Consider the following 21,764-nt stretch of genomic DNA (forward strand, 5'->3'; position numbering starts at 1 on the left):
CATCGCCATCATCATCAGTAGCAGCGGCCTTCGCGGACCTTTGAACCTGGTTCTAATGAGCGCTAAGGGTGATCTGCGAATAATAGGGTTGATAATCCAAAATTAAACAACAATTGAAATTCTAGCACTGATGTAAAGTAAACAAGCAGTATGAGCAATGTACGGAAATCTGAAAAGTTTATGTCAAGATGTTCAAAGGTGCTTCAACCATGAGACATCGCATTCTCAGGAAAGGTTCGCTGTTGATAGGTTTTAGAATGCCCCATTTTGTACCTTATTTTTTAGATTCATTGCAGTTCTTCTAAACATTAAGCCTTACAAATTTCATTTTTTAAATGTTAAAAGGTCCAATTTTATTGTCACTAACCCTAAGAACTTCTGATCACATTTAGTACAGAAGAAAGACCCTGTCAACGTAGGTCCGTCGACTACCGATAGCTGCGATTTTTACAGATTCTTTATCTGCGTTCTCTTTCATACGTGCTTTTAGTGGCTTGCCCGTATTAAGGTTATTTCCCTCGCTAGTTCTTGCCAACATGCAATATGCTTAATTTGGGTGAGTGGCTACGAAGGCTTGCTGTTGAACTAGTCTGCTGATTCACTGGCTAAGGCGACCCTCTGCGGTCTACTCCTTCCAGTTTGCCATTGCGACCACTGCGGCTAGAATACGGAGGTCGTATAGTTATTCAAGCTCGCAAGCTCTATCACGCCCTCCACTCACTTAATTTCTTTATTTCTAGATTAGTAAGCTGTGCACTAATGGTGGCTTGAAGTATTCCTCACGAAATTAAGTTGCCGCTGTCTAACCCTGAACTGTTACCTACACAGGTCTGGTTCTGCTCTCTGTGCTTCTGAAGCGAGGCCGAAACAGCATCACTTATTTCTGTTAGGCACAGCTTAAGGGCATTTAGTTAAAATCATTTTAAAATTTCCCCTTCATAGACTTCACCTGGACTTGACAGCTCATGTTAGCTATTCTTTTGGAGCCCGAACTTTGGGATTCAGCTGCAAAAGTATTTCTCCCATCGAACAGGATCGATTGTCAACCGACGGGCCTTCAAATTGGCCTGTTTTATTGTGCTTTTCAATTAATAACGCCCGATTCTCTCTCTCTCTCGCTTTGTGCTTGTATTCAAATGAAACACGTGATTTCGCCTTTCTCATACTGATTACTTTACAGCAGGCTATAATTGCATTTGCTATTGTCATTTTTGATTATCTACATTGACCGCTATCCATACAAGATACGACCATAAGTTTCTTTGCTAACAATGACAACCTTCTACCACGTTATAACTTGAGCTGCTTATGTGCAGTGAGTGGGTGCATAGCAGTCATGAAAGCACATAATTGGAACGTATGGCTAATCTACGCGAATCTGTGATTGCTATCAGTGTAAACACGGCCGTGTTATGCGCAGACAGCGCAGAAGAAATATGAGAAAAAAATTCGCGCCTCGATGTCGGCGTGTTTGACTGTCACTTCTATATATTCGCGGTGCGCAAAATACCCCGGGCGCAGGCGAAAAGGCTCCCAAGGGCAGGTGGCCTGGATCTAATAGATCACGGCCGCGTGCCAGACGCGAGTTCTGCGTTCACATTCGTTCGTCCTGCTGTTTCGAAAGGGTCCAAAAGCAGCGCCTCGCTCGTGGCACGGTGCCCGGACTCGGGAAGCCCACGCTGGCTCGACGCGGCCCGACGCGCCACCAACACACGCAGCCATGAGCGCCGCCGCCGCCGACGCCGCTCCACGAAGCGCCGGGCACCTTCGCGTGGACGGGAATGCTTCGCAGGTTAGTCACCGGTGGCCGGCATTTCGCTCGCTTGCATGGCGAACTCCATCGCAGACCTTTTACGAAGACGTAGCACACCGTCGTGTTCCGTGCGACGGAACTTTTCCTTTCTTCATCGTCTCTCCTGAGATATATATACTTATGCTTGGAAAATCGGGCGAGCGCAAGCACTGGGCGATAGCGTACTTCATCCAGAGGAGGGTCACCCGCCGTGGTAACCCAGTGGCCATGGCTATGGCTTCCTCGAGTCGATGTTGTCACTCGAGGTGGTGGGTTTGATCCCGGCAGCGGCGGCGGCTGCATTTCGCCCCAGCGAAATGTACTTAGATATAGGTGCACGTTAAAGAATCCCAGGTGGTCAGAAAAATCCCGAGTCCCCTACGTACTCCGTGCCTCATAATGCGATCTTGGGTTTGACATGTAAAAGCTCAGGGTCGGTGGAGGCATCGCCGAAATACTGTACGCGTGTAACTTTTAATTTATTAGAGCGAAACACGTACGAAAGCGACGGAAATGTCGAGTGGGCTACATGACGTGTGGATGTTTGGAGCAAAGAAAGATGAGTTTTTGCTCTCATTACTTAAGATACATCACTCCTTAAATCAAGGCTGTTCAATTTCTTAAAAGTTTAGCATGTTGATTAGCGTTCACATAACAGGCAGCTGCTTTTTGAAGTCTTTCACTTATGGGTTCAAAGGTCTCTTTTAAGGGATGCTTACTTGTGAGATTTATGTATGTTTCCGGCGTTTTACGCTAAATTTAGCTTCTTTGACGCGGTCTCCCACCGTATGCTCAATAAAGAGCGGTGTTTCATTGAACTGCATGGGACACATGGGACACTTTCTCGTTCTGACATTGTCAATGTGAAGTAAAAACAATATTTTACCTTGCGGCAACAAGCGACCGCGTAGACCGGTAAAATCTCAACCTTCCGAGAGAGAAAACAAACCGACAGGACCGGTCTCTTAGAGTAGCATTTTGTTTTTAATATGTTCGAAAAAAAAAATAATGCTAGCCCATGCCGGCGCGTGCCAGCGCGTGCCAGCGGCAATTGCCTCGTGTAGACGTGAGCGTCTACGTAATTCTGATTGGACGCCGATGCTGCTGCTCCTACAAAGGGCTGCCCCTCTCCCACCCTATAGAGGAGGAAAGCTCGACAAACGATGGAAAAGTCACGTAGGGACGGATGCGATGCCAATGCTGTTCTACAACCCTAACAATATGAGCTTGTGTGAACCAAGACCGTCTTACACTGAATACGTATTGTGCAAATCTATTTGCTATAGACCACATAAGACCCGCTGTATGAATGAAAACATTCGTTGGAGGCAATAAACACCCGAAATGATGTTTTATCTGGGCGTGCATTCACAAAACTTCCCCTCCGGCACTAAAGCTTCTCGACTGGACGGCTTACGGGCGCCCGCAACCGATGATGGCCATCGGTGGTATAGCCGCAGGATCACCGCAGCGATGCCAATCTCGTATGGTACTAGTGTACAATAAGTTTTGTGAAAACGGCCCTGGGTCCGTATTCACAAAAATTATCTCACGTAAGAATGTCTGCTTATTAGCCGGCATTCTGACACTCGCCATTAACGATAGCAGTTGGCGTGATAACAAAACCCCCAGCGCGGGGAGGATCAATCGCGGATGGCACTTACGAAAGGGGAGTTTAATTTACAAAGCTTTTCGTTCGTAAGAGCCGCTTGTCATTGATCAGCTATACCGTAACTAAATATATGTTCGCTGTCACTATATATTATGTGTTCGTACAAACTGACCTAGCGTAACAGCAGCTTGGTAAATGTGGAATCGGGGGCCGATTTCACAATGCTGCTTGATCGTAAGTTCTGTTTATCATTGGCAAGCCACTGTCACCAATAAAATGTCCAGCTTCACGATTGGTTGTCGTATACATGTACGAACACTATTAGACTATTAACATGACAAATTTACTTGTGAATAAGGGCTCAGCCCGTATTCCGAAAAAGCTATTGTGCTAGAATTATATGTCAAGAAAAACTCCATCCAATCCTGACGCTGGACATACGTACTATTAGCGCAAGAGGCTGGCCGATGGCAAAGTTCACTTACGAGCGAAAAGCTTTGTAAATTCGGCCCCAGAAGTTCTTTGAATGCGGGCTTTCAGACTTTCTGTGTCTTCACAGCCATTCCTCGAGAAGGCACAAAGATACCACTTCTTACAAGTGTGCTTCATTTTCCGGTGTACTGTATGCTGTTACTTGTTCACAGCCCAATAGCTTCTTATAGAAAGCGTTCTGCGTTAGGTTAAGCGATGACTGTAGAATATTTCCTGTTCAGGCTATATGTGCATTCATGAAAGTCTACGTGGATTTATTTGTTTATTGTACTCTCGACTAAGTTAGGAAAAGAGAAGCTGGCCGAACCACGCTTGGGTTATGGCCACCGTCCTCGGCACCCAAGTCGCATTACTGTCTGTTTTGCTCCATGGCACCCAACCGCGAAGTCACTTCACACTCGGGGCCATTGTAGTTATTTCGCGACGCTGGTCGCGGACTTTTCATGCTTCATATAGTTCAATTTGTTAACATTTCACGTTGTTTCTATTATCAGGTTGTATCGTCCTTGGCATCGGGAGTGAAATGCGAGACGAATGTTCGCGAGCCTTTCGAGCATTATCTAAATGGTCGCCTTGTCTTCCAGAAACAAAACGAGCTCAGCGCAGAGAAGGCACGGGGGAATGACAAGTTTTCTCCGCTGTACCACTGCGCGCGGTCGAGATGCTCCGGAAGCTGGTGCTGGGACGGCCCGGCGACGGAGCCCGTGCGATGCCCACAATGTTCTGCTCTCAATTGCCTCGCCTGCCGGGCCATCCACGACGGCCTCTCGTGCGAACAGTACATCGTGCGCGTCGTAAAGGCCATGGACAGCGGAGCCTTGGAGGTAAAGGACGCTCTGGATCTCTAATTGGGTGCAGCGTTATTTAAGCTGTGTTATACCCTGTCAAGAGGAAAAGCGCGTTTATCTCTTGTTCAATGTTTCCATAAGTGATCTGCCAGATGCTCATTAATGGGGGAGTTTGCAGTTCGGGCGTGCATAATGGCCAAGGCCCGAATTCACAAGAAGTCCTTACGCTAAATTGTCCGTAAGATAAAATTTCAGCCAATCTGGATGCAAGGGATAATATTAGTGAGGACGGCCGGCCAATGGCAAGGAGCCCTTACGAAACAAATGCTTTGTTAATTCGGCCCCAGATTATTACAAAGCAGAGTAGGAGTTTATGTCTGTCATAATTGTTCTCGTGTAGGAAATGGCAGCGTCTTCGTAACGAAGACCGTTCCAGCACGCGACTTTATCGAAGGATAATATAAAGGATGAGAATATAAGTTGATTGCACGGGCACGTGAGCTAGTGACGTTCAACTAATTACCTTGGCGAAGGCTGCGCACAGAGGAAAAATGTACGGCGTGTGGTTGTGCGAGATATAACAGATTTTTCGACATAAGGATAAGCTGGCTAGCTTTTTTCACGAATTTCACCAGTTAAATAATATTTATAAAGAGTGCAGCTGTCAGGTCAAGTCTCAGATGCACAATAACAACTACAGAAGTACGTACTTCATTAAGCTCGCTGAAACACCACTCGGTAACACTTATCACCAAAGCCCACGCACGTCCACATACTTCGACGCACTGCTGCCTCTTTAAGCGTATCTCCGCGCTGGCTCTTCTCAGTGTGCGGCTTCTCGTTCACACGAACAAAATACACATACGGGTGCACCACAGTTCGTTTTCAGCGAATATTCTAAGTGTTCATGCTCTTCTTCCTGTTCAGCTTTCAAAGGTATCTTCGGCGCCTGATACGTGCAGCATCGTGAACAAGCGCTCCCCCTGAAAAATAAAATATGCTCTATAATAGTAAGCTGTTGGGCTAGTTGGTATGACATGATTTTTGCAAAGGGGAGCGCAGAAGCGTTGCGGGAAAAAAGAGACGTTGACAGGAAAGACGCTGTGTCCTGTCCACGTCTCCTTGTTCCGCAACGCTTCTGCGCTCCCCTTTGTATATATATAAAAAAAAGAGGCCCATCGTATTCCTGCGTGACGCTAAATAAGAAAAGGCATCCATGCAGTCATCCCGAAAAAAAAAGAAAGCCTGCTTACACAATTTTCGCAAGAAGAAGAAGGAACATGCACGGGTGCTTTTACTTACAGCAGCATGTTCGACTGTTGGTTAAGTAAAATTTTGGAATTTCACCGCCATAACCCCGGCCTTATTATCGGGCACACTGTAGGGGAGACCCCAGATTAATTTTGGACACACGAAGTTGTTTAAAGTGCCCCCAATGCATGGTACACGAGTGCCTTTGCATTTCGCTCCCATCGGAAAGCGGCCGTCGTGCACAGGATTGAACCCTCGTCCTCGAGCTCAGCAGCGCGACGCAATAGCTACTGAGCTACCATGTCGAGTAACAACAAGCATGTCAAGGTAAAAACACAAAACTGAAGAAGGCGCTACACAGAACACTGACTTTCACATTTTGTATTATTCAGCAGTTCAGCATTATTCAAATGTAGAGCCTGAAAAAAGTAACGTCATTGTTTTTCTTGTTTTCGCCCTTTCTCTGCTTCGTTTCTTCGTTCCTTACACACTGCTCGAGAAAGCCGTGGCCACCCTGCGTTGTTAACAACCGACAAAGATGGGGAAAAATTGTTGTTGTTCAGTGAACGCTTCTCAGGTTTGTCAGGCAATGCACCTTGGCATGTGACACTGCCGTCTTCGGCGTTTAAGTGGTGTGCGAGTGTGGTTATTGTTACTGAGTGCGTCTCGACCCGAGCTTGATTCTTCGGGACACTGACACTCAGTCATAGAACGGGGCGTGGTAGGAAAAGTCATGGGATATGGGAGGTGCCGCTGTCATCGCGTGCCTCTAAACCAGGCGCCGGTTCGCAAAGCGAAGTTCACTTCTCGAGAGTTGCTGAATTCGCGCGGGGAGCTGTACCGACGAATAGTGGCTCGTCAGCAACAAAAACAAAGTGAAGGCATCAAAATCGACTTCCCGGTTCCTCTCAACGAAAACAGCGATGTGGTCGTTTCAAAGTTTTGTGTTCGACAAAAAGAAAAAAAACGACAAAAAACCCGTTATTTCACAGCCGAACGTCTAATTAGGGAATCCATTCTTGGCAGCCGGTAGACTATTAATGCGGGTGCGATGAGAAATAGGTGGGAGGTCAGATCGTGCTTTTAGTGACGTAACACTGATATGAATATGAGGTGTGCATGAATATTGTGGAACGATTCTAAGCTTCACCGCTAAAAAAATAGACGTTGCAAAATTTTCAGCGTCCATACACATATTAAGCGCAAAGGGAAAAAAATTGTTGGCAACTCTTCAAAATGCCCATATGTGCTTAAATGGTGCTCTGATCGGGGCAAAACTCAGAGACACACTTCTTGACTGATTGCGCTATAAACATGTTAGTACGCCACAAGAAGCAGAACCATCAATAAATACAATGTTTTGTAACGTATAATGGCAAGACGTCAAGATCTTGTTTGGTCGACTTTGAGCTACAGCATGCTAAACCTATTTACCTGTCATAATACTGATTACATAGCATAACTACATACCACAGCATCGCACAGACAGCCCTGAGTAACTGGGCATCCTCAGTTACCTGCAAAACATTTCGAGCTGACGACCGTCGCACAAGATTGCGGGCAGAAAGCCGGCGCGCCGCGCGGGCGCTCTTTCGGGGTATTTTTAGGCAGCGTGCCGAGTGACGGGAGACACTTTAATTTTGTTCTCGTGTTTCGTGTTTAAAAGTCTGGCGAGCGAGTGAATCGTTGCGAAACATAAACTAACTGTCTTTCCGTTCCTCGTTGCTTATTTTTCTGTATACGCGCAAGAGCATAGCAATCATATTTTCTTAAACGGTTCAAAACAAGACGGGGAAGGGCTCTAATTTCAGGCATGTGAACGAACTATTTTCGGGTATCGGGATGTATGGCAAAGTGATTAGCAGCTCACAACACGCTCCTTAATGCAATTTCGAATACCTTACTAGAAGTCATACGTTCCATCTGCAAACACTTGGAGCAACTCTCGTTTCAACACGGCCAAGACATTCGTCTAAAGCCCGCGAAACACTTCTAATTTTTCTTGACAACTGGTTTACGTGTCTCATTGCTTGTTTCAATCTTCGTTAATAACCTGTTCTGTGTGATTACTGCCTCATTGTAATGTTTACCGCCTAGAGTGCTTATCTTAACTGCTAATCGTGCACAAGGTCCATTCGGAAATTGCAGTTTTTATAAAGAATGGTGAACATCAGACAGCAAGCCGACCTACTCAAGGCTTCTTGGTTTTATAGGCAACAACCATATTCATGAATACTTTTAATGCCTAGGTTCTGAGGCTTTGAGTAAATTTATTTTCTCATTCTTAACTTTTTCCCTTCTTTTATGTCGTTTGATTTCGAAGACGTTTAATCTCTCACTGATTGATCGTATGCGCTGTAAAGCGCCGTCTCGGCAACTGTTCGACTGAAATAGTTTTTTGAAAGAGCTTGGTTAAATAGAGGTAGAATCAAATGAAATGCAGTGAGTCTATGATTCGAGGAGGTCGAACTAGCCAGAGGTTATCTCCTTGCTTTGACCTTGCTCCTTGCTCTCCTTGCTCTCCTGCAAATGACAGGACCCAATTCGTGTTTACCTCACAGAGAGTAGCCTTCTTTTTTTATCTCATCATTTCACGCTGTACGGTGAATTTTCTGTGGTGGTCTTATGCGTGCGCGTTTCACGGGAATCCGCGTATTGATGGCATAGATGGTGTCCAAATCTGTGCGCCAGCGACGTTTTTCTCTGGGCAACAGTAGCTTATCTCAAACGCCATGCTTTTGCTGACTGCACGCGCCGGAAGCAATTGCGGAATCGGAAACACACAAACGCATCATAGACGCGATGTATTGCGAACCACCTAGTACCGCTAGCTATTTGTGCTCTGAAAGCGGGGCCCGTTAACATGGTAGATGAGACCCGTGACGTTGTCTCTGCTGCCGAAGAGTACGTGATTAACTCGGGGCCAGGGACGAAAAGAAATTGTGATCAACGATGCAATACAAATACTGATCACTGATTCACAATGACTGTGAACTGTTTAATATCATGGCAGGTAGGCTTTTTCTTTCAGGATATACAAAATAATTAAAGATTGCTTGCAACAGATAGCACGATTCTAGTCCCTGAGGAATTGCTCGAAGAGGCGGACATTACTTGCACAAGAACGCAAAATGTATAATCGTCAAATTAACCAAATTTCACCAATTAGGTGTGTCATCGAATCCCGGCTTCGGTGACCGCATTTCGATGAGGGCGAAATGCGAAAACACAGATGTATACTTAGATTTAGGTGCACGTTAAATAAACCCGGGTGGCCCAAGTTTCCGGAGTGCCCCACTGCTGCGTGCCTCATAATCAAAAAGTGGTTTTGGCACGTAAATTTAATTTAATTACTGATATGGCACGCTTCGCCCATAGTGAGCATGTGCGGCTGTGTGTTGGGTCAGGATTCGCCACGGCATGCTATCATTCTAACTTAGCCCAAAGCTGCTTTAAGTTGCCGTCTGACGCGTAGCGGGACGCACTCAGTCTCGATTGGGATTTGACGATGAATGTCTCGAATTAAGGGCGATTTTAAAGATTTTTAGAAGATGGGTGTGCATGAAAATATCACTGCCTCCAAATTTGCCATTTAGACACTGCCCCCAAGGTATTATTAAAACAAAGTTTATTAATAAATTTTTGGTTAATAGTATTCTGAAGCTCACGTTATTAGCGGCCCAGTATCTCCGCCTCGTCTAGGAACTCGTCTGCAAAAGTGCCAAGTTTGCTGAGCTCACTATTTTTTAAATAAAAAAATCTGTATAGTCTAAAAAAAATCCTGTATATTAGGCCTTTATTCAACCAACACGTTAGGTCAAAATTATAAACTTTCAACCAACCTCTTGGTGCTGTTGGACTCGTCTGTTCTGCTTCAGCAATCCCTAAATAGGCGTATTTTAGGTGCCCTTTAGGTAACGTGAAAGGATAAGAATTGAACTGATTGGGTGAGGGAACAAACGCGAGTTAATGACATCTTAGTTGAAATCAAGAAAAAGAAATGGGCATGGGCAGGTCATGTAATGAGGAGGGAAGATAACCGATGGTCATTAATGGTTACCGACTGGATTCCAAGAGAAGGGAAGCGTAGCAGGGGGCGGCAGAAAGTTAGGTGGGCGGATGAGATTAAGAAGTTTGCAGGGACAACATGGCCAGAATTAGCACATGACCGGGGTAGTTGGAGAAGTATGGGAGAGGCCTTTGCCCTGCAGTGGGCGTAACCAAAATGATGATGATGATGATGATGATGACCCATTAAGCAACACTTCCACGACCTTTGTTAACCTCCCAGGCTTTCCTATTCATCTATTTCTCTGTCTCCACGTTTATGAAAAATTGATCAGCAGCTCAGATAAACGAGCTGTTTTCTTATATGGCACATAAAAAAAAACTTGTACTTAATCGTCCTTAATTCACCTTCAATCGTATTTATTAACACATTTAATATTAGTATTTCATAAACGTAGATAATCCAGCTTAGTTTGCTCAATGTGATCAGGAATGCTACGTTGTTTTCGTACTACATGTCGTGAATGAATAACCACGGTTCTATTGTGTAGTAGCGTGCTGTTCTTAAGCGTATTTTTTCCTATCCTCTTCCTTTACCTTATTCCCCAACTTGTGTTTCTTATCTTCTGAACAGGATTCGAAAGAAAAAAAGAAGCGGCTTCAAGAACAGTTAGAGTTATACACCAAAGACATCGTTCTAAATTCAGCGCCCTTCACATGCCCGGTTTGCAAGTCTGATGTTGCAAAAGGAGATGGAGTTTGCCTGAAGAGTTGCCACCATTCGGTGTGCAGGTCAGTATGGCTCGTGCTCTCCGCGTGCTTATGACATCTCGCGAAAGAACAAAGTAAAGCAAAAAGCATACATACAAATCGAGGTAGCCTTTCAATGGGCCAGGGGCTTTCTAGCAACATATTCCGAACAATTAGGGGGGGGGGGGGTGAACATTTGAAGTTTCGAATACCGAATCGAACATTGCACGCTATAACTATTCTTTCGGTATTTGAAAAAGAACTATTCAGTATGTTTTTTTCACATTGCAACCTAACCCCACATTTTCGTAACCATCTATTATTCAAGTCTGGTTGCTCTTATCCGTCTGTTAAACAAAGTATCACAAATCATCAGATGTGAAATAAGGACAAATGTTTTCGAAGCCATTCAGAAACACAATGGTTAATGCTGCCTTCTGCTTATGGTTTCGCGGCGAAAACATGCATGCCAACCTGTGATTTTTACTTATAGTCTTACATTTAATGTTTTTGGCAGTCATGCAGCTGTCATATCTTTTGCGTTATAACCAGTGATATTGTCCTTGCAACTGGCCATTTTACATGTGTCGGAGGTACGTAGGTCCTTGAACACCTTTCCTTTGTTGCTTTTTAAAAAAGCTTCTGATTTTATTTTGGCAACCATTTATGTAGCGTTTTTGGAAACAGCCATTAATTCTTGCAAAGTTTGTTTGCAACCAGGCTCTGAACATGTTGAGAGGCCAACGTGCTGTTATATTTAATGACTATTAGTGATCTTGTCTTTAAAACTGATTCTTTGTCATTGATAGTTTGCTGCCTTTTTCGCACTATAGACAGTACAGGCGTGGTACCTAATTACACCAAAATAAATAATCCTGCAGGCGTAAGTATATGCGTCTTTGTTTCAATATTCATTATTCGAAACTATAGTCGATACTTACTAATTCTATATTCCATTCGTATTCGAAAAAAGTCTATATTCGCCCTCCTTTTCGAGCGCTGCATTAAATGTCCGTGTTGGATCAAAGTGGGCTTTGCTCAACGCTGCACCCGAGGCTGCGTCGCGCGACAGAATGCTACTCTTTATTTCAAGAGGGCGCTTTGCAGCCGTCGATTATCTTTCGCAATACAATATTGGGTTGTCACATCCCACGTTGACAAAGGTCGTTTGAGGTACCAACGCGTTTATTTCCTTCTCTCTGCGTTACCGAATTAAGGCTGCTGCATCGATATAGGCGGATGGATGCATTATCCCCTGTGCACTGACGATTCTATGGCCATCATAAAAACCCAGGTGGCTAAATTTAATCCATGTATTACATCGTGCCTCACAGCAGTAATGTAGTTTCAGGACGAAACACACTCCAAAGAAAGAAAGAAAGAAAAAAAATATCCCCAGCTATGTCACGGTGCCATGCTGTGCCGGCAGCACCGTCACGCTATCATCAGCTCTTCTGTGCCAGAGATGTCTGGTTCTGTTAATGAAACAAAGGTGGCAAGGGGTAGGCCTGCAAAATGGTGGAAGGAATGGAATCGACAAGTATGCGGTATAGTTCCAGATGAGGTAAATATGCGAGTACAGGAACTCAGTCAACCAGAATAAGGATTGTGAGGTGTTGTTGATTCATGCCGCTTTCTAGCTTGGCATGGATTGCTAGCATTGTCAGCGTATGAACGCCATGCTTCCTAGAATAAAAAAAAAATACGGAACCACTCGTTTACATTGACTTTAGAGTCATTGAAAAATATTAGACTGTACTACAACGCTGTCATGCCTCTGTGCTCCGATTAGAGCACCTAGCCTGAGGCTGCTAATTTCAACTTAATGATCTCTATATTTTTCCAGTTAGCGCCCATTCATTCTCATTGGCCGCTCCAACTAAAGTCCATTGCATGCTGAAAAAAATTATCTTTTCGTTGGACATTACAAAAAGCACAAAATATACCTTGCGTATGAAGCATCATAAACTAAAAATCTTTGACGCCATTTAAACAAAATAAATAAATAAATAAATAAATAAACGCGCAAACAATCAAACAAAAAAGGAGAAACTGTGTCGATTTTACGAGTAGTGGAGAACATAACTGTGGAAAGGAACGAAAAGCAACTGCAACAGAGTGAAATGGATCAGCAGAGATATTTATTATATTCACCTGTCCACACAAAAGCTTTAAACCACAGCAGAGCAGAATGAGCATAAGCACACGACGATCAGAAGTGGTTGTGATGATGTCTCATTTTTGTCTCCAGGTAACCTGAATTTCTTTCTTCTCTGCAGGGCTTGCGTGGTTCAAGCCATAGAACGATCTGGAACCGTGGCAGTGAAATGCCCGTACTCTGGAAACAATACTGTTTGCGACATCGCTATTGAAGACACCGAAGTTCGAGCGGTACGTTATCTTCGAGGTCACAGCCTACATTTGTCATGGGGAGATTCGACGTCAGAATAATGTCATCCTCTTTGTATATTCTTAATGCATAAAGCACGTTCAGTTTATTCCACCCACTTTACTGCTCTAAGTTATGAGCTAAAGATCATGTGATTTTTTTACGGGTTGTTAGTCTTGTACTTAACCACATGAAATGTTGCGCAGAGAAAGAGGTATACAGAAAGAGAAAAAGAAGGAAATACAAGGAGATAAAGCAGGCAGCAGCGTGGTTTGTGAAGTCAAGAGCGCGCACGCGCACAATAGCGTTCACAACAGCGTTCAAAAGCGGTCGCTGATCCCAGCTATCTTTAAAAAGTGCAGCAGGGCTCTGGTGGCCTTCTACGTGCACGATGTTCGAGTCCGTGGTCCCAATATCCTTCGAGTCAGTGGTCGTTAAGTCGGCTTGATGTAGCACGCAAATTCTGTCTGTCGTCATTAAAATAAGGGCAGTATATAAGGGTATGTACTACGGTGTCGCGGCAATCGCAAAGGTTGCACGAGACACAGTGCACCATGACGATGTACGGAGCCAGTTCATATGCTAAGCGTATTACGCTGGCAGTTGCCGCCTGGCTCCTTCCTCTCTTTTACTTTCTGACTGTTTGTGTATTTTACTGTTTCTAACCCAATTAATAATAATAATAATAGTAATAATAATAATAATAATACAGCAGAGTCTTGTTAAGACAAACATGGCTAAGCCAAATGTTCGGATATGAAGAAAATCTTCTGCACACTTGCTTGGTTCCCCGTATGCAAGAACAAAAATACTTTTTAACAAGAACCGCTAAACTGCATTAAGCCACATTTCCGCAGCCGCAATTGACGCCTGCTACTCGGCTCAGCGAGAGACCCGGGGCGACTTGCACGATCATTTATTAACGAAAATAATAACGAATTTAAGAACGTGTTCTTGTGCGGACTAGGCGGTGTCTAAGAAACATTTAAGAGCGCGTTCTTAAATTCATTATTATTTTCGTCATTAAGTGTTCGTGCAAGCCGCCCCAGGTTGGCCAACATTATGGTTGTATCTCATCTGTTGAGGGTACTCACACGCTCTTGCCTGATGCACCATCGGACTTTAAGGAAGCGACCTATAGTTAGCTACACGCGCAACAAATTGTGTTTGCAGTCAAAAACAGCTACGCCAGCATTGGCGATGACGTGAGAACCTACCGAGATGACACCAATGAGAGAATAATTCAAGAAGCCTACTGTCCAGGTGCAGGTTGATAATAATTGCGAGGACACTGCCCAGGAGCCACAAGAACAAGTTGTGTTCGCTCACGATGCACCGAAAACTTTGATGCATTCTTCCGGCAACATGGTTGTCCAGCATGAGGTTTGGTTCTTTAAGCCATGCCACACAAACAATCGACGGTAATTGAGAAGTGTGGCCCTCGATAATATACGCGCTTAGGAAAAACGCTGAAACTTAGCCGCCTCTTCATTTATGTACCTTTGGCAACCAGTGAGAGGAAGGAGGCTGCAGTGTTTCACATTACGTGCTCTTCCGACGGCACCCACATCATTTGCCGTCGCAGCAGCTCAAAAGTAGTGGAGGTAGTGCGAGTGGAAGTCATCAACGTCCCATTTGCAAACACCTCTTTATTTCTTGTTAAATGAACTAGAGTCCGCAGTCTCATCGCTCTACCTTGCATTTCTACACACCTACTCTTTTCCGCCACCTAACACCACCTCCTCCCCCATATCTATCATCACATGTTGTGAAGTGACAGGCCGTCGCATAGGAAGGAGAACACTTCGTGTGGATGAGACCACTTCTGTCTAATGAAGCTCGCGGATGCTTGATCCTCACCACAATCGTCTTTCGCTAATCTCTTGAAATTGATATCGTGGTAGTTGGCTAAGCCGTCGTTTCCGAACGGCTTTGTTTTATCGTCTCGTCCTTAACCTCACATGAGCCTAGATGAGAGCAACATGGTACAACTGCGAGAGACCGTGCACAATTTCAAGAGAACTCCGCCGCGAGCGCACATGTGTAGCCAGGTCTAAGTGCAACATTGCGAAGCAGGGTGCATGGCTATCACCGAATGCACTCAAGCATGCAGCAAGTGGGATGTGGGGAGGAGGGGGGATTTTACGTTATTTTTATTTGCCCTTGCATCATTTGTTTTGAAATCTCTTAAGTCTAGCTGCGCACTGCATATATGGGAATTTCTCTAGCCTTTTCCATATTAGTTTCAGTGGCCATATTCGCAAAGCTCTTTGAAAACTCGCTCGCTTTCAAAATTGCTCCACGAAGCACTTCTGAGGTTCAAAAATGTTCCGCGAATCAAGCAGGCGTACGCTCTTGCCGCTCAGTTTATCACTTTTCAGTTTAATAACTATAGGAATGATATTATTTATACCGGTAATTCAGTATCAGCGACAGGCACTGACAAGGCAAGATTATTAAGTAGGCACGCGGTTACGCTGGATGCAAGAGAATGTTCGGCGAAGGTTTAGCATACAACCGCGAGATGGCGACACGAGCCTGTAGCGTTTGCAAATGGGGCGTTTTGAAACAAACGTTTTGAAGGACGTGGCGCATGATGCGGCATGTTCTAGCGGCCCAGGTTACTTTTTATTGGTAAGGAGTATATCCCGATAACTTAGTTTCAGTCAGCCCAGAGGTGCATTACAAAAACGGCACATATATACAGCTCCTGTTTTGCGAATATTTCATCGAATTTCCCGCTCTCCTTTTGGAAACGGTATTTAGTTTTTTCTAGTATGGTGGAGGTGGTTCTCGTGGTTTCCCATATTATAACCGTGAATTTGGCACCTCGTGCTAAAATAACAAATGACAATAAGTACTATAATCTTGACAATTGTTGGGCTTCACTTCACGGCAGCAACTCGGAAACTAATTAGTTCATACGCCGGTTATTTTTTGAGTACCAGCGGATATTCTAAAAAAATCGCATCGTCATTTGGTCTTTTGAGGCGAATTAACTGAAGAGTCGAAAATCAACTCCATGAGAAATCGCAATGTCTAGGTAGCTAATTGCAAAACATTCTGAAGCTACATTGTTAATTATTTACATGGGGCCATATGTTGGTATTGCGAAATTGAATCCGTGCTTTAGCGACGTTATGCGCGCTTAGCTGAAATACAAAGACTAGCATCAGTTTCGGGATATACGTCCTTAAAATTTGCTACCAAATACATTGGCAGTCCAGTTAAGCTCGTCCGTACCTGTTACGCAAGACAAAATGTACAAAGAAGACGTATGTGGTAGACAAAATAATGCGAGATGGAGAAACAAACAGGCAAGCAGAAAACGATGAGACAGGTGTAAAAGGGAGTTAACCATACGACATGAGTATCTACATGTACAAAACACAGGCAATCAATTCTGAAATATATCAATACAGGCAGAATACTTACATGTTCTTTGGAGTCCAATCATTGGACAGTCTCTCATGTAACAAGGCCGGGCAGAAAATGTGGAATGTTGTTTGGTACACGTTTGAGGCACGGAAAATTACACACGATAAAGTAGCTTTGGGCAATGTATAATACCATGGGCCATCTTATAGAGGAACAAAACGTCTCACACAGTACGTCTTAATTTTAGAGGTGTGAGTTGAGTATATCTGGGAAGGCTGGACTACGGTCACCAGAACAGAAAAAGCGGTGCTTCAATATATATATTAGTGTATCTTGGACGCGTCAGAATTAGACTTGGACGTTCCGCCTGAAAACTACCGAGGCATATTCTAGTAGTGGAAGGCACATAGTAGAATACAACTTCAGAAAGGCAACAGGGGAGTGGATGTTTAGCGATGTCCAACAAACTATACCAAGAACGCGAAGGGCACGTTGAGTCGCATATTTAGCACCTAAAGAGACAGCGTTTCGCCGAAGTGCGCACCAAGATCTTTCATTTAATCCACCTTGGGCAATGGAGCGTCCCGAAGGGTGCACGGAAATTGCACACGCTATGTTTTCCGCGTGTAACTTAATATAGAAGTTTTGGAAAGCATTTAAGGGTAGCTTATTGTCTCTGCATTAGTTTGAGAGTGAACAAATGTCGTTTTGCAGGTCATTGCAGTCATGAACACCGTTGATAATGTTAAATAGCTTTACGTCGTCACCATATAGAAGGAATGAAGTGTGTCGAATAGCTGACGAAATGTCATTTGGGAACAGTGTGGGAAGAGAAGAGGACCAAGAACAGATCCTTGAGGAACTCCGCTTGTGACCTCATAGCTAATAGAACTCTGTCTATTAATGCTAATGAAGCACAATCTATTGCTTAGGTAATTTGATGCCAGGGCACTGATGAAAGCAGGTATGTTTATGTACGAGAGCTCTGTAACACTCACTCACTCACTCACTCACTCACTCACTCACTCACTCACTCACTCACTCACTCACTCACTCACTCACTCACTCACTCACTCACTCACTCACTCACTCACTCACTGAATCCAATCAATCAATCAATCAATCAATCAATCAATCAATCAATCAATCAATCAATCAATCAATCAATCAATCAATCGTCACGCGCCGCGACAGAACGCGCCAACCACGGATGAAAGGATATTCATTGTTTATTTTTTAAAGAAGCTATAAAAAGTTACTACTACTACTACTACTACTACTACTACTACTACTACTACTACTACTAATAATAATAATAATAATAATAATAATAACAATAATAATGGCAGCTAACGACGTCAGATCGGCATGTAAATTTTGCTAGACCTAATGACGTCTGGAGGTATTCGTCTGCTTACAGCTATCCCATGATGCTCAGATGACGGAGGAAAAAGAGTGGGAGAGTGGATGCGGAGAATACAGAAGCTCACACAAAAAGTTTTTCTTATAGTTATACATAACGAAGATCTGTAAGAGAACTAAACTGCGGTTAGCGACATCGATCAGAGTGTTTCTTTCGCCCCCCCCCCCCCGCCCCCCCCTTCTCACTACGAATTTCTCTGGCCTAGGGGCCTAACAGCATAAAATGATTTCAAGAAGATATGAATGATACAACTTTGAAAGAAGCATTTTTTTGTGTGTGTAAAACGGACTCACGTTGTAAAACACGTTTCAGGCTCAATGGAGTACAAGTGCTAGCTGCTTCAGAGTTGCAAGGTCGCGTCTGGGATCTCTGAGTGCCTGCATGTTAGCGACGCTTGGATAAACTACGGTTCATCATGTTCGAGGACGCAGCGCCGCGACAAAGCACGCCAAGCTCAGATGAAAAAAAAAATCATTGTTTACTTTTTAAAGAAGCTATGAAAACTTAATCAGTCCATCTGCTTGCTTTATTTTTAACTATACGTACTCCCCCTCTTTCGCTTCTATTACTCACAGTCTGCTAACGATACGTTGACCCCCACCTCTGAAAATGTTCTGCGGACGGTGGCATGTAAGCTGTGCACTTCTTGTTTGTTGGCCTCTGAAGCAACTGCAAAACAAAGTTGCATAGAAATTGAAGAAAAATCATGTTCGTGGCCTTCACAATCAATGATAAAAGCCTCACAGCGATTACTGCCAAATATTGTTAAAAATAAGAGATTCAAGATAAAATCATAATTTCAGTTGATTAAGGCTCTTATCGCTGGCGGACACTACCGTTTGCGCGATAACACAACAACGGTAACTAAATCTCACTAAAATGTCACTAAAGCTCTCTATCATCCTTTCAACTAGAAACTCCTACTTTTAAAATGAGAAAATTCAAGGATTAAAAAAATAATAAATCAGCAGACTTAAGCGATTCATGTGGCGCAGAACTCATTTACTGCGGCAGCAGGAAGTTGTTACAGCCCACGGCGCCTTCTTCTCAGAAACAACGTTCTTTGCGATACGTACAACTTGTCGTCGTAATCTGCAGTATTCATTGTTGCGGCCTCCAAAATTAGCGAACAGGCGTTACTCTCTCAGAGTCTGTGTGGGTCTCACCCACTTGCACATTGTGGCACACGAGAACAATGCGGGATAGCGCGGAGGCGATCGTGTTCGGTTTCCCAGGCTAATCTCCCCGCCTTCGCATCTCCATTTATTTCTAGCTCTCTGTCTTCCCAGGCATAGGCGTATGTTGCCGCAGGGCCACACGTTCAAATCGCAGTGTCGGTAGCGGGCGAAGTTTTGTTTTAATGGCGCGAACGCTGATTCGTCGACCCTCCGCGCATTTTACTGGCATTGTAACACTTAGTGTTTATAATACCGTCTTTCAGGTCGTGGTTTTGGCACGTAGGACACCAGAATTCCATTCAATAAAACTGTTTAGTATCGTGCACTCGTTTATTAGCAACGCAGTTGCACTTAATGAAGCAAAGCTACAGCTGCGCAGGATACAGCTGTATGGGAGCGCATTTCCAAACTTTTTTCACGTTCGTTTATCATTGGCGAAGTAGGGCCGAATGCACAAAGCTTTTCGCTCTTAAGTGTTCTTTGCCATTGCTGGTCGTCTTCGTGAATGATACCTTCACCACCAGAACTGACTGAAATTTAGCCTTGGGAACAAACCTAGCCTAAGAGCTTTCTGTGAATAAGGGGTCAGGTGTTTTCCTTGGTGGCCTTTCGTTCGATCTAGACAACCAATATAGATTTAGACATCTAAACATTTCTCTCTCATCCACGTCTTTTGTTTTACAGTTGCTGACGAAAGAAGAGTACGAAGACTACTTGCAGAAGGGCTTGCTGGAAGTGAAAGTATCCGCAAAGAACTTCTTTCACTGCAAAGCTTCCGAGTGCCCCTGGTGGTGCTTCATAGAAGCGAGCGTGCCGGAAGTTGAGTGCAAGCTGTGTGGCACAAAGAACTGCGTCAACTGCGATGCCATTCACCTTGGCATGACATGCGCCGAGTATCAGGCTTGGCAAGCCAGCATGAAGCAGCTGGTTCCAGTGCAATGTGCAAACGACTTGGACAATCTCATGGCTTTCATGCTGCACGTCGCTTACATGGCGTGTATCGTATACCTGCTAGTAAAGTGTATTTTCCCCTAACTTACATCACACGCTGCGCTTCCATGTTACACTCCCACACACATGGAACTCTTTAGCACCGTGCTCCTTTTGTATGACCAGCATCTTTCCAATTAAAGTAAAAGCATTGAAAGATTTTCCGCCATCCTCCCGCAATGAGTACTTGCATCGGGCCCATCTAACCGAAGTACGCCAAACAACATCGCCTTGAATAACTCTGGGCTAAAAGGGAATCTAGGGACAACCGGCGCATGGAACAAATATATATTGGGCGTGGGGAAGTACCAAACTCAACATTGCATAAGCTCTACATCATTTTGTTCCCTTCGAGTATTTGGAGGAGGAGCCAGAAAGCAGTATACGTTGATAGGATTTAGATAACAGCGCGCGTTGAAGTTGACGTACCTCGACACGACCGCGTCTGCTTGAGTTCGAGCGGTTCGATTAATTCACGTTCGCGACTCGCATACAAGACAGTCGAGCTGCAGATGCCTACTTTTAACGAGAAACTTTCCAAGCGAACCCTCGCGAATTTTGCTTATTTTGCCTGCTGTGTCTTGCCTAATAGCGCACTCATAGGACTGCACTAAGGCAACGAATTGGCTTATACCTAGATAGCCCCATCTGTACCATGCACCCCTATAGATGTGCCGGTTCAAGGCTGCGTTCTCTACAGATTTCAGTAAGGTAGAAAAATGGATGAGTTGGAAAGGGTGCACATTTATTAATCAGCGCGAAAACAACAGTAAACACAGAGGTAGAAGGACACAGGGCAAGCGCTGTCTAACAACTCAAATTATTCGCCAAAACGCTTGAAAAAGAAAACACCAATAAACCAACTACCTGCGTGTGCAAAAAATCTAAGACACGTGGAAATAGTTACTGAGCAAGTGCGTTTCCCAATCTAGGAGAACGACAGATGGTTCAGATACGCAATCATAGTGCGACCTTTCTATATGGAAGGCTTCAGCAAGTTCACGAGCCCTTCTGTCTTTGGGCGTCATGATGATGACAGTTTTTTTTTCGAAGAAAGGTTTGCACCCACAAGATCTGCAATGCGCTGAAAGATGAGAGGTCAGCGTTCGTTTTAAGGTATTCTTATGCTGGCGTAGGCGCTCATTGATGCAGTCGCCCGTCTGCCCAATGTAGGCTTTTCCGCAAGGGAGAGGAATTCGATAAACTACACTACGGCGCAGGAAACGAAGGGTTTGCGATAATTCACAGAGAAACAAACAACAGTTGATCCACCTGCCTTCCTCTCAACCGCAGCACAAGCCTTACCTACTTCACGGTTGGCCGAAAGAATAACATCCACGTCAAAACCTTTTGTAATCTTCTTAAAACAAGGGGACAGTCTATGAACAAATGGCATGGCAGCAAATTTTCTACTCCTCTTAATGCCCCAATCGTCAGTTTCAAAAGGACGAGATTTACACTCCTTGATGACTCTCTCGGACGCCTAACAAGCACATGCGCAGGATACCCTGTGCTTATTAGACGAACGACCTGCTGCTTAAAACTGAGAACATTTATGTAGGCAAGACTTATTAAGGGCGGACTGAAGAGAAGAATTTTGATTTTATATTTTCTCTACAACTACTTGTGTAAGCTATGCGTGTGCGTGTGCGTGTGTCTGTGGGGATGTACACAGTGTTTGAGTGGGTGATTTCAGGCATCACCCTTTTCGTA

At 44.3% G+C, this 21,764-nt stretch overlaps 1 protein-coding gene across 1 annotated transcript; it reads left to right on the plus strand.

Annotated features, from left to right (window-relative positions):
• The first annotated feature begins 1,607 nt into the window (after positions 1-1,607).
• Positions 1,608-20,100, plus strand: LOC135912055 (ranBP-type and C3HC4-type zinc finger-containing protein 1-like). Its single transcript, XM_065444427.1, has 5 exons — positions 1,608-1,792; positions 4,481-4,720; positions 10,578-10,735; positions 12,973-13,084; positions 19,746-20,100. Exons 1-5 carry the CDS (start codon positions 1,721-1,723, stop codon positions 20,094-20,096), a joined length of 933 nt encoding a protein of 310 aa, XP_065300499.1. The 5' UTR covers positions 1,608-1,720; the 3' UTR covers positions 20,097-20,100.
• Positions 20,101-21,764: the final 1,664 nt, after the last annotated feature.

This window comes from Dermacentor albipictus, chromosome 1 (assembly GCF_038994185.2).
Source record: "Dermacentor albipictus isolate Rhodes 1998 colony chromosome 1, USDA_Dalb.pri_finalv2, whole genome shotgun sequence".
Classification (NCBI taxonomy): domain Eukaryota; kingdom Metazoa; phylum Arthropoda; class Arachnida; order Ixodida; family Ixodidae; genus Dermacentor; species Dermacentor albipictus.

Coding starts and splice junctions, on each gene's coding strand:
- LOC135912055 (XM_065444427.1), top strand. CDS start 1,721: ATGAGCGCCGCCGCCGCCGACGCCGCTCCACGAAGCGCCGGGCACCTT. Junction 1,793..4,480: donor TGGACGGGAATGCTTCGCAG/GTTAGTCACCGG, acceptor CTTGTCTTCCAG/AAACAAAACGAGCTCAGCGC. Junction 10,736..12,972: donor TGCCACCATTCGGTGTGCAG/GTCAGTATGGCT, acceptor TCTTCTCTGCAG/GGCTTGCGTGGTTCAAGCCA.